This window comes from Hirundo rustica, chromosome 6 (genome assembly GCF_015227805.2).
Source record: "Hirundo rustica isolate bHirRus1 chromosome 6, bHirRus1.pri.v3, whole genome shotgun sequence".
Taxonomy (NCBI): domain Eukaryota; kingdom Metazoa; phylum Chordata; class Aves; order Passeriformes; family Hirundinidae; genus Hirundo; species Hirundo rustica.
In genome coordinates this window covers 52,592,043-52,605,252 of record NC_053455.1, presented here as the reverse complement: position 1 = coordinate 52,605,252, position 13,210 = coordinate 52,592,043, and the positions used below count along the sequence as shown (strand labels likewise).

The 13,210-nt window shown below is 44.4% G+C and overlaps 2 protein-coding genes across 2 annotated transcripts; one reads left to right on the top strand and one right to left on the bottom strand.

The window, feature by feature from the left end:
* The first annotated feature begins 861 nt into the window (after positions 1–861).
* On the top strand, positions 862–11,173 carry C6H11orf16 (chromosome 6 C11orf16 homolog). The gene is given in 6 exon segments (XM_058421230.1): positions 862–1,018; positions 1,903–2,131; positions 2,854–3,519; positions 3,953–4,140; positions 5,834–6,031; positions 10,093–11,173. Coding segments are annotated over 6 exon segments (1,428 nt in total). The 5' UTR covers positions 862–877; the 3' UTR covers positions 10,099–11,173.
* Positions 7,104–12,242, bottom strand: AKIP1 (A-kinase interacting protein 1). Its single transcript, XM_040067341.2, has 5 exons — positions 12,088–12,242; positions 11,905–11,982; positions 8,829–8,939; positions 8,472–8,522; positions 7,104–7,541 (listed from the first exon to the last, which is right to left on the bottom strand). Exons 1-5 carry the CDS (start codon positions 12,148–12,150, stop codon positions 7,398–7,400), a joined length of 447 nt encoding a protein of 148 aa, XP_039923275.1. The 5' UTR covers positions 12,151–12,242; the 3' UTR covers positions 7,104–7,397.
* Between the last annotated feature and the right edge of the window lie 968 nt (positions 12,243–13,210).

Sequence of the window (13,210 nt, the reverse complement as noted above, 5' to 3'; positions counted from 1 at the left end):
TGCAGGGGCTCTTTTGTTGTGTATCCTGCCTGGATCGCCGAGCCCCTCGCACCCCAGAGGTAAAATCAAATTTCTGTGTAAGTCTGTGATTTGTTTCTTTTCCATGCTATCTAATGGGATAAACCAGGCCGATGTGTCAGATTAATAAATTAGCAGTTTGAACATCATTTGAGCTTTCCCACCCCTGCACTTTCAGTTTTTTAGATGTATTAACTAAAGTTATTTGCTGCCTTGGAGATTATGAAGAGCAAAGCCTGAGTAAGCCTCCTATCAAAGAAACATTCCTTTAATATTATTGGGATGGATAAAAGCATCTTGCATTAGCAGTCATCTTCCATGAAATGTTTCTAATGCTTTGTGACAGGAGATTATTGCCCCAGTTTTGAAATAGAACCTGTCATCAACCAGCAGCTTTGTTGTTTACTTCTCTGCTTTGCTGTTCCCTGAATGCTCCAGTATAAACCATCAGCCCCAGCACTCTGGAGTGATCCTGTGCTGTGCTCTGTGCTGCAGAGGGATCTTGTCTCCTGACCCAAAGAGTTGCATTGTCTTGCCAGGTAAACAGCAAAGGGGCTGGTGCAAGTAATGCTGGCCCAGGATTCCAGTATGCTCCTGGCTTGCTTCTTGTAAACCACAAATTAAAGAAATCTGAGTTAAGGCAGGCACTGACGTGTTTTTCCCAAGATCAAGGAATTATCCTAGCACAAGCAAGTTTTTTGGTTTTTTCCCACACTATTTGGCCTGTGGGAGTGCTACAACATGAAGTGTAGCGTTCCAGTTCTTAAATCTTACAAGATTTTTTTTTTTTTTTCCCATGATCTACAGAATTTATTTCCTTCAGGGCTGACCCATTTTCTTTTGTTTGAGGTGCCAGTGGATGAGCCACTTCCTCCCCTCCCCTGGCCCAGCATGGAAGAGACTGGAGGAATCAGGGGGTACAGCCAGCAACATGCCTGTGCTGGCTAGAGGGGAACAAGATGGATTTCATTACCATGGTACAGTAAAAGAGGAGATATAGGTGAGTAATGACTGCTGTGTGGTGGTTGGGGGAATGGGTAATAGGAAGCAGTCCTCACACACCACCTGAGTTCAGTGTAGCAGTGTAGCAGTTTTTGGCTCAGAGAACAGATCACCAGGACAGCAGGTGCTTGAGGAGCCTTTTGCTGGTGCTGGGCACCGAACCAGGCTCAGCCAGCCCCAGTGCTGCTGCCAGCAGTGTAGGGGCTGCTGTTATGTGCAGACACAGAACCATCAACAGCACAGGAAAAGAGTTTGTGTTTTATGTACGCACGTCCAGCTCGAGTCAGCCACAGACTAATGGCTCAGGGTCTTTCCAGAAAGGTTAGTGAAAGCTTTAATTCATTGGTTTGTTAGCACTTCAAACTTAACACAAAAAAGAGCCTGTGCTTTCTCAAGAACAGGGAAGTACCTCATCTCTTGGTTGATAGAAAGGCTCTTGACAGGCCTTAATATAAGAGAAAATAAAAATTTCCAACTCCCCCCCTCCTTCCCCCCCCAAGAAGCAGAGCTAATGTTGTATGTAATGAGGAAGGGCTTGGGCATGACTGAAGAACTAAATGGCTTCAGTGTCCTTTGTTCCTTGGCACACACAGCATGGTTTGTGAAATACACTTGTCTATAGCTTTTCTCATGGGAAATAAAATGCAGATCCTAGTGGCAGTGAATCTGAACATATTCTTCACTCATTTTGCTTTCAGGTGAGCCTCATGGAGGTTTTTTGAGCTGTCTCAATGCTGAACTAACACTACACACTTCAGCTGCTGTTCAGGCTTGTTTTGCTCTAGTCATGTAGGCACAGCATGGCCTCCTAGCAAAAGTTGCATTACCTGGCACATTATGGGCTTTTTTTCAGTGGAATTGTTATTTTGTTTCTGGCAACAGAGTGAAAGAGGCATGTTCCTGGTAGAGTTTGCCAAACCACCTGTGTCACGTGGAAGGCATCCAGTGTGTGTGCAAAAACCAGCAAAGAATGACATCCTGGAATATGTGGATGGGATGAAGCACTCCTTCCTCCCCGGAGACAGAGTCTTGGCAACTTGAGAGCCAGATAAGGCCAGGTGTGGCCCAGAAACTCTTCTCAGAGGCATTGAGACAAGAGATCCCTTACAAGGTAAGAAAAGTGCTGCTCTCTTCCTCCTCTTGTTCCTCTGACACACCAGTGAGGCTGTCAGGATAAACTCTTGTTAGGGTGCTGCTGCCAGAGAAATAACAGAGCACAGACTATAGCTTGGTGTTGCTCCAAGCTTGCAGGAGCTGATGGATATCTATGTGTGTAACCTCATCAGTGTGATCCTAAGGAAGTTGTGACCTATAAAAATATCTGTCCATGGGTGTAGCTGGGACAAGGCTGTGTCTGCCATGTGCAGGACTGTGGCTTTTTCATGACAGGTACAAGTGAGACAACTTCCAGAAAGCATTCATCTGAGCATAAATGCTCACAATTGTACCAAGTGGTACATCTGGGGGTGATTTTATCACCCAGACGTAGGAGATTTCAACAGCTCGTTCATTTTTTCCTGTGTGACAGTCAAGCTCCACTGACTTACCAAAATACTATTCTCAGAGCAGTACTGCTAACTTTGGCAGCAACAACAAAAATGACTGTCATCATCTTCTTGTTCATCTGATGACAGATTGGGAGAAAAGATGCTGCCAAGCCTGTTGTTTTAGTGATGGTGCCCAGGCTGCCCACTCACCTCTGTGACACTGTGGTGAGGTGTTAGTGGCACCTGCCTCTTGACAGGAGTGCATAAAGCTGCAAAGCCTGATCTCTCTGTGTGCACTGTCCAAGCAGGCCAGCTGCTTAAGACTGCTTACTTTTTCTCTTAACAGCCTCAGAAGATGAAGAAATTATGGGCCGGTTCTGGAATGACAAGCAAGTGAAACTCCCCTGTGGTGTGGCTCTCTGGATCCCTCCTAGCCTGTGGGAGAGGATTGTGGAGACAATCCACATGCCCTTCACCAGCAGGGTGAAGCCCAGACCAAGCCAGGACACTAGCTCTTGTATTTTTCCCTGCAGTCCCAAGCCAGCCCTGATTCCTCTTTGTGCTGTATGTAGCCTTGCCAAGCACTGCTTGCTCTGCTCTCTCTGCTGTCCACATTTCCACCACCTCTTAGCTGGTGGTATCTGCTGTTCATCAGCCTGGGTAAAGTGCATCTGCTGCTGCCATCCCTTTGCTGCTGCCTGGTGGCCTCTTCCCTCCAGGTCTTTGGTCTTTCAGGACAAAGTTGAAGAGGCAAAGTCCAGCAGTGAGCCCTCTCCACACCTTCTAGAACCGAGAGGCACAAAACAGGGAGAAGCTGCAGCTGTGGCAACATCTTCTCCCTCTTCTGATTCAGAGTGGAACCTGAAGCCATCCCTCACTAAGAGTACTGTGGAGGACAGCGCTGTTAACACAGGCTCCAGCTGTCTTGAAAAGCCCAAGCTAAAAAATTCTGCCAGACCTGAGGGGAAATACTGGAAAAGAAGCCACCACAAGCCTCATTCCAGTGATTCAGGTACCTTCATACAGCCCCACAGGGAAGCAATTGTCAGAGAGAACAAAACCAGAAGTCTTCTGGGCAGGGCAGTTACTTTGCCTGCAGGTTATTGGTATTAATACTATAATTTTTCATATCAGACTGATACAATTCTTCCCCCTCCCCAATGTTTCTGCTGCTTCATCTGGCTCTTCTTTTGGCAACTCATCCCATTGGAAACTACCAGAACAATGAATTTTATTTGAAAGCACAGATATTCCTCTCTGTTTCCTCTCGTTTTCCTATGCCTTTTATGATGCTAACATCTTTGTTAACCTGCATAGCTCATCCATTCAGAATAACCTGAAATAATTCCTTTCAGGCTTAAAGTGAATCTTTCTCCCTTCTGAAGTGAATGTTTCTCCATTTCAGTTCTGGTTTCACTCTTAGATACAATTTTGCTCCTTCCCAGGACCTGGAAGTTATAACAGAAAGTGCACAGAGGGCCAGCTGGAATCCAAAGCCATCTCCACTGGGGACATGTCCAGTGTGGCCCCAATTCAGCAGAGTGCAATGTTTGAAACCATCGAGCAGACTCCCAGAGGGCAACTCACACTGAAAGAAATCCTAAGAGACCAAGATTTCAAGCCATCATTGAGGGTAAGGTAATCTGTATTAATACTGTAGCTATGTAAGCAGGAGGTTTGCTTGAATGGAAAAAATACTCTTGTAAATGGTTTGGAACCTGGCAAGAAAAATACATTATTTGTAACTTAACTGCTTCCTAAGACCATCTACCAGTTTTGTGATAGGTAGGAAAGGTCTCCACTAATGAAACCAAAACAAAAATCTCCAAGCCTTAAGAAAGGGCTGAAGCTACTTGGTAAAATGGAAACAATTGTCAGTAGCCATGTGAGCTTCAATAATGCAGATTTCAGTTCAGAAACCTGACAAGTGCCCGCTGACATGTACCTAATGAAGTCCTATGTTAAATCCATGGAAAGGTGCTGAGTTCTGCCAATCAAATGGTGAAAGTCACAATTTCTATCTCAGAGATAGAAGCAGATTCTTTGGTCAACAGTCATTGCAACCAGTTTAAACAGCAGATTCCTACTGTGAAGCTGGGGGATACAGAGTAAGCAAACTGTGTCACACTTACGGACAACACCAATACCCTGGGTTTTAGGTCTGGTTTCCTTCATGCTTTAGAAAAACTGAAAAACTAAAAAAAAAACCAAAAAAAAACCCCAACAAAAAACCAAAAAAAACACCACAAAACCCCAAACCCACCCAAACCTAAAAAACAAAACAAATCAGAACATGAAGGCTAAAAGAAACCCCACAGAAATGAGGAAAAAAACAACTCACAGGAAGAAGGGGAAGATGAAAGAGAATGTCAGTATTCCGAAAGAATCAGTGCTCAGCACAAGAGCATCAGGGTACAACTAATAAATGATATACATGAAATCAAATGATAGCTTCTCTGCACCTTCATGCTCTTGCTAGCTGACTACAAAGTAAAACTTGAAATGTTCTAAACTTGCTTGTTTAGTGATGAATCTATTAATAACATGTCTTAGTGAACAGAGAATATACAGGAATACATCTTGTATTCTCACAATTGTACTCATTCATTTTAAGTAGATGCCAACTTAGCAACTGCATGGTTCCCACTTTCTGGTCTATTTTATTGTTTAAATAATCATAGTTACATGACAACATACCTTTGTAATTGATTTCCTAGGAATTTTCAGGCCAGTATGGGGATCCAGGCAGGCATGCTCTATGTTAGCAGTGCACTGAAGTGACATGAGTTGCCTTTTGGTAAAACTATTAAGAAAACAGAATTGTTTCATTCCAGCCTCAAAGCAGCAGCATGAATCACAGTAGTGGATGCAACGTGATGATACAGGGTATAATGACTAAATTTTGTTCCTGTAAAATTGCCCCTGGTGATTTTAAACCCAGAAGATCCATTGCTACTTTGAGATAGCTGAAGCAGTTTTATCACATAATGCAGGCTGCATCAGAAATGGCTTGCAGCAAATAGGTGGAGTTAAAGGACAAGCTTCCCAGAGGTACTCTCTTGGGGGTCTGATTTTCCCTCACTGCAGTCAACAAAATCCTCCTGACTTCTGAAGTAGAAAAGTTTTAAATCAAAGCCTAACAGCTTCTGAAAATCCTTTGGTCTTGCTGTCCAATTGTGTGTTTCAGCAATAAAGTTTGTACTAGCACAGAAAATAGACCATTATTAAAGCTATGTGAGGCAGAGGTACAGCCAGCAAAGCAGCAGTTAATAAAGTCACTGATGCTTTATTTAGACCAGACTTCTGATTTGTTTTCTGTCCTCCAGGAAGAAGGCTCTGCAGTATCAGAAAAACAGGGATATAGAGCAGCATCAGATGATAAATGTGAAGTGACTTGTGTTGGAGATGAGGAACCTGATATTACAGACCCTGTCAGAGCTCACTTGCAACAAAGCAGAGAGAGACACAATCAACCAGAATTCAGTACATGTACAAGTGATCAAGTTCAGGGGCTGAAATTTCAGGTAAACTTCTTTTACTATATCAATATTATATTTTTTAAAATAAATTAAGTTCTGATTTAGGTACTGCCTCAGTAGAACATCTTTATGCATGACTATATAATTTTAATACTTTTACCCACATCAAACTTGAGCATCCTCATTCTTTATTTCAAAGTGCTACAATAAATTCCTAACCATTTGGACTTGACTTTACAATTCTAGAGAGATCAGATGAGTTAGTATGAGCACAAAAAGCCTGAACAGATGCACAGCAAGAGTTCAATAAACCACCCAATTGTCTACAGTTCTCTGGAGTGCGACACAGCAATTCAGCAGAGGTTTCTGTTTGTAGAAAGCCAGGAGGAATGGAGAAACAATACAAGCTGACAGCTGGGAGAATTTTTTTCAGGATTAAAGGACAAGAAAAGAGTAGCCAGAGGCTAAAGGACCTGCTACTGTAGACACACAACAAAATGTTTAGCATTCAAGCCACTGGCTTTCATATTCTGATGAAAATGAACTGAAACCTTAGTACTATCAGCTACAAAAAGATGACAGATCTATATTGATCACATCACTAATTCTAAACATGGAATCTGGTCCTTTGGGAAAGTTAAGCATCCAGGGAGTTTTGTTAGTGAGACTGCTCATGTTTAAAGCATATGAACTTGGCCATAAGCTGCAGTGTGCAGTTGCTCAGCAGTAAATTGGATAATTTAGGGTAACCCACAGCCCTCAGGAAAGGCGTTTAGTGTGGTCTGCACAGCCTGCAAAGAGACAGAACTTGAATCAATAGTTCATGTGCCTAGACTGAACACCTGACACATATTTCAGCACATTTCTGAGTTGGGGTTCTGGGCAGTGAATTTCATTTGCATTTAATTTCTTTACCAGACTAGCAAAAGTACAGATAGAAGATGTGGCTTGTGGGCCAGTTGCTCTAAAATCAGTGCTAGCCTACAAAAGCTAATGTGTGCTCACATTCATATTCATACCCACATGGATCATCCTCTCTCTGGTCAACACTGTGACATGGGGGTTCTCTCTGAGGATAATACAAAAGAAGCTGTCATCACAAAGGCTTGATCATGTATTTAGTTTCACTGATTGTATCTTTAATTGTTTAGAGCAGAAGAATCTGGAATTACACAGTCACATAATTGGATTTAAAAGGCACACAATGTACAAATATATATAAAAATCAGTGTACAAAGTGGGCTGCATATAATAGCAGTAAGTAGAAAACAAATATACAGGCCATAAAAATGGAGTCCCAAAGAGGAAGCTACTATTAAAGTGCTAACAAGAAAAGGATATTTATAGTTCATGATATGCATTAAAAAGAGGCTTATGCTTTATTTCTGCTATTGCCAGGAAACAACAAATATCACAGAGTAAAAGTCACATCAATAGTTTGTCCTGCATTGATATCTACTACATGGGTTTGTTCCACCATGTCTTCTGAGATTGCTGTGACAGAATAGGTGCCAGGAGAAACTTCAATGTAGAAGTCTTTGGAAGATGTTCTGGGCTTTAAGAAAAAAAACAAAAAAAAAGTCAAAAAACCCCACCAAACAAACAAACAACAAACCAAACCAACAACAACAACAACAAAACAACAAGAAAGCAAAAACAAACAAACAAAACCCCCAAAACAAACAGCAACATCAACAACCCCCAAAAAAGTAAGGAAAAAACCCCCCAAACCAACCAAACAAAAAACAAAGCAAAACAGGAAAACTCCACACTAACCCCAAAAAACTATGTTATTGGTTAGTTATCCTAGATTTAAAAAAAAAAAAAAAAAAAAAAACGTGTTTGGGTAAAAAAATTACATTTCAGCTGCTATATAAATGTACTAAGATTTTTCTAAATATATAGAATGCAGTGCTAACAAAACTGTAAAATGTTTCTGTCAGTACAAAAATCAGCAAGTGCCATACTTATATTCAGCTAATGTTTCAATCGGTGGAAGTAATCACTGTGGTGTAATTTATGTTTTACAAAACTGAAATTTACCAACCTAGACAGTTCTGAACATAAACCTGGGAATTCCCATTCCCTATACCAAGGGTGCTCTCACTTATTTATACTGTGGTACAGATTCAGTGTTTCTCATCTTTTGTGGCTTACAAGTTCCTGAAATTTGATTTGCTGAGGTGTTAGGCTTTGAAAAAATAGAAACAGTTTTCTTCTCCTTGAGGAAGAGGAGTCTTCAGGGAGCCTGTGGGAGGGCAAACTGCAAGAATGCCACAATCTGGTTTCTAATTATTTGTGCAAGTCTTTGTATGCCCGTTTGACTGCCTATACATATGTTATGACTGTGAATGCACCATTGGTTAATCTTCTGTGCCGTCAAGGTCTCCAGATCTGTCACAATTTTTAACCAGTTTGATTCAAAGTGATCAAATAAATGCTATCAAATACCTCCACTTAAACCCAAAGTATTCTATACACTTACCCTTTGCTGGTAAGTTTGAGCTTTGCTGCATTTTCTAGAACCTTTAGTCCTCTGGAAAGAAAAAGATAATAATTTTCTAATGATCCAGCACACAAGGCAAATCCAGGCCAAGGGAGGGGATGCTTTAGGTGCATGAAATTTTCACCTCCACAAAAGGAGAGATAGGACACTGATTGGTGCCACAAGAAGTGACTCTGCCTTCCCCCACCCCAGCACAGGCTTGGATCAGTCCAGGTGTTTTTATGTGCATAAGATCAACCTACATATATGAGTGTGTCACAGACATCAGGTGGATAACAAATGCCCCACAGCAATGGAAGGAATAACCTTTCGTCAAAACCAGAAGTACCTACTTACCTTTCCTTCTGTGGAATCCGTCTCTCTTTCTATTGACTTGCTGTGGTATTTGCAGAAGTGTTGGATTTCATTCTCTTTGCACTTGTTGACTGCAATAGCACCATAGTACTTCTGGACATCAACAGAAACAGAAAATATCATGAGGGAGGTATAAAACCATACTTGCAGAATTACAATTGAAAGTAGAAGTACATGGATACTGATGCTGTATACTAATTGGCTGGTTTGTTCGCTGTGAGGATGAAAACAATGCCTATATCTCCAAAGGCCACCTGCCTTCTGACAGGACTTTCTCAGACGGGCCTCATTTTAGATGTCTGTTTCCGGACACAATATATAGGGCAGGGACTCTGACACCTCAGAACTGAATTAATGAAAATGTCAGAAGGAATACTCTGGAAATGCCTGCCTGATCATGCTGGTCAAGAAAAGGCCCGGTGGAAGAAGGCATAGTTTATGGGTCCTTAAGAGGACATGTATGCAAGCCAGGTGCTCTGCAACCCTGTCAGTGAAGATGGGTTCTGCAGCAAGGCATGTGCAGCAGCAGTGCTCTAAAAGCAGAGTATGTTAACACTGAAAAATGAGTCAGTAAAGAAGCTGAAATGTCTTCAAGGCTGGTGCCATTTTCACAGCAGTTTTGAAAAGTGTATTTAAGCACACAGCAGCCTTCTTCTGGTTCCACTGCAGAAGTACTGACATCTTACCCACTGCAAATTAAACTCTTGAGTACAGTTCTGCTGCCATCTGTTGTCACCACAGAACTCCTCCCAAGGTTACCTTTTTGATCACAGGGACCAAAAAGATCCAAAATATCTCTTATTTCACTGATGTTTTTCTTGTCCCTGACTGTCAAAACGAAACGTAACAAAAATAAGGCAAATAACAATTCTTATTTCCAAATCTGCTGCTGAGCTTTATTCCTTGAGCTTATGCATAAATCAACAGATCTGGTTGTTTGTATTGCAGTTTTTGTGAAGCTACAAAATATATCAAATGGTCTGACCTCATGCATAATGCTTCACAGAACATCTTTTACATGATGGCACAGAGCAAAGAAATTAAATCCGACTCTTGGTACGAAATTGGTAAATGTTGATCCCTTAGCAACCCCAAAATCTCATCTTAAACTACAAGTTTAATTGTTTGTATTCAAGTACATAAATGGTTGCGTTCAGCTATGGATTTTTATTTGCACTTTGTAAACATAATCCATGAACTTATGGGTCTGACAATTCCTCCCTTTTATGACTTTTCTTCTCTACAGAAATGACTGAAGCAGTACTGCCTTGGCTGATGCATAAATGAGAAGTCATCCACTGCTTGTTCCAACTTTAATACTCTTAACAGGGCACAAGATAGACCCACAGAATAATTTAGGTTGGAAAACACCCTTGGGATCATAGAATCCAACTGTTAAACTTAGCGCTGCCAAGTCACTGATAAGGATGAGTCTCACTGCATTTTGTTTCATCTTGTGTAAAGCTCTATTCTGCCCCAGTTGTTTTAGGATTAACTGGTTACTGTGTATGTAGTGCTGTGAAATTATAAAGGAGTTGCTAAAGAGCAAATCACTTGGTGTGCTGAAGTACTGTTTTCTCTAATTTAATTGCAGAGTTGAGCTCTGTATTAGCCCCGCAGGCAGTGAGCTCCCTGCTGTGTTAGGATAACAGATCCTGAAGGGCACGAACTGCAATGGAATTCTCAGAGACTCTAGCCGGGCTGCAGGGCTGTGCTCACAAGGATGGGCTGGCAGAGGTTGGCTCCCAGTCTGCCCTCCCAGCAGAGCAATGACACCTGCCAGCCAGAGCCAGCACGAGGACAGTGAGCTGTGCATCCGTACACCGAACCTCTCAGTTTCTACTCGTCACAAAGAAAGAACTGAGCTCACGCTCCTTACCCAGCAGCAACATCCCAAATCCAGTTTGACCTGGTTTTGTCTGGGACAGAGCAAGTTTTTCTCCTAGTAGTTGGCACAGTGCTGTGTTTTGGATTTAGTTCAAGCATAGCGTCAATAACAAATAATGTTTTGGTTATCGTCGAGTAGTGCTCACCCTAAGTCAAGGACTTTTCTCATGGTCTGCCAGTGGAGAGGTGCACAAAAAGCTGGGAGGGAGCAGGGCTGTGACAGCTGACCCAAACTAGCCAAAAGGAAATTCCATACCATAGAATGTATATAAACAGTTGAGGGGCTGACTGCTGTTTGGGGATTGGTCAGTGAGTGGTGAGCAACTGTATTGTGCATTACTTGTTCTTCTTGGGTTTTATTTCTCTCCCCTCTTGTCATCACAATTATTACTGTTACTATCATTGGTGTTATCATATTTTACTTTGTTTCAATTAATAAACTGTTCTTATCTCAACCCACGAGTTTTATTTTATCCAGATTCTCTTCCCCATCCTGCCAGGGGAGGTAAGCAGGGAGAGAGTGAGCTGCATGGTACGTAGTTGCTGGTGGGGTTAAATCACGGCAGCAACACTGTCTGTGTGTGGAGGGGGTTAGATCTAAATTCAAAACAAATGCAGGACAGAAAGCAGCTCTTCACTTGAGATTCAAACTCTTTCTTATTTCCACCACCCAGAACAGGATATCAGCCAGCAGAGTGGCTCACGTTCCCCTGATGATAACAAAAGGTTACTATGTCATAAGGCCATTTCCCAGCAGAGATGCTTTGGAGCACTGGAAACATTCCATACCTTGTGACACAATGTATTTTGTGATGTCACCTGACATTACTGTCGCTCTAACCATGCTGCCTTTCCACTAAGAAATGGAGAAACCAGCCAAAATTTGTACCGGGCTGCTGGTACTGTCTATAGAAAATGCAGATAGTGGTGTTTATCAGCCAAGGCGGTACCAGCTTAGCCGGTCAGGACAACACCGGTGAGACGTAACCTGCCACATGATGCCGAATGCCACAAATTTCTTCATCTCGGCCGGCACCACAGGCTCGCTGCCCGAACCCTTGCCATACAACGAGTAAAACTGAAGCCTGATTTTTACAGTAAAAGTAGTGAGGCCTCTGGCAGGCGCATCATGAACATTCCCCTTCGGACGGGTCCGGGGGTGACCCCTCACCTCGCATTCCTTTGAGACGCCTCTCATCAGCTTCACAATCGAAGCGAACGCCGCACTGAGGCTTTCCCGATCTTCGTCCTGCAACGAGAGACATTCCCGGTCACTCGGCGCGCCGCCCGTCGCTTAGAGCCGGAGGGCGGCGGGGCGCTGAGGCGCAGAGCCCTCGGGGCTGTCTCGGGGCACCTGGCGGGGGGTGGAGCTCAGCGCGGCGGGGTGCGCGGGCAGGCCGGCGGCCCGCGCGGACATGGATCTTTGCGGATCTCTGTGGAACTCTAGGTCTCGGTCTCCGTCTGTATCTGCGTGTGTGTCCGCGGGTGCGCGCGCCGCGCCGACCGGGAGCGCGCCCGCCGCGCGCCGCTGAGCGCGCTCCAGCACATCGCGCGCCAGCCCCGCCGTGCCCCCCGCACGCGCCACCTCCATCCCGCCGCCGCCGCACTGCGCACGCGCGGCCGCCCCGCCCCGCCCTCAGCCCGCCCCGGCCGGGGGCGCCGGGACCGTTCCCTCCGGCGTGCGGCTCCCGGACGGTTCTGAGGGGGCTTTTTGTCCCTTACGCTCGCGGTAACGCAGGAGAAGAGCGTCCGGACAGACTTTTCCCTGAAAGGGTCAGTGAGGTGCCCCCGGGTGCTGCTCCCCGGATGTCGCCGCTGTGCGACAACGGGGAAGAGCCCGTAGAAGCCGAGCCCCGCCGTGCCCCGTGGTCTCTAGCGGGAAGCGGTGCTGCCCGCTGATTTTCTATTAAAGTTTTGCGGTACGAACTAACAGTGACAGTAGGTGGCGATGGCCGGCCGAGGGACGCGGGTGTGGGACAGCGGGCAGGGCTACGCACTGGCGGCACCCCCTCCTCGAAGGAAAGCCCCTTACCCTGGGGCGGTGAGAGAACCCACGCAGCGCTTGGGCCCCCTGCTAGCAGGACTCGCCAAAAAATCCGGTTGTCTCCGTGGGAGCTGGGTCTGTCCCCGGAGGGCAGTGCCAGGCTGTGGTCACCGCTCGGAGTTACCTGAGCGGCATGAGAAGCGGCTGTGGCTGTGTGGGAGTAGAGCCACTTTGAGCCTTCGCTAACTTCGTGTGCACCGAGGTGACAGTAGTAAGGGAAAATAAACTCAAAAACTTTCTTTAAGTCCCGTATGGACGAGGTTAAAATGGAGGCCCTGATCCATTCTCGCTGAGAGCTTTGCTAACAAGAAAAATAATCCTCTCCTAGTTTATATTTTGTCATCTCCCAGTTACTTAAGCAGAGCAGCAGCCAGCCCTTGCAACAAACAAGCCCTTCACAGTCTGCTTGTCCATTAAGCCATTGAAAGCCCCC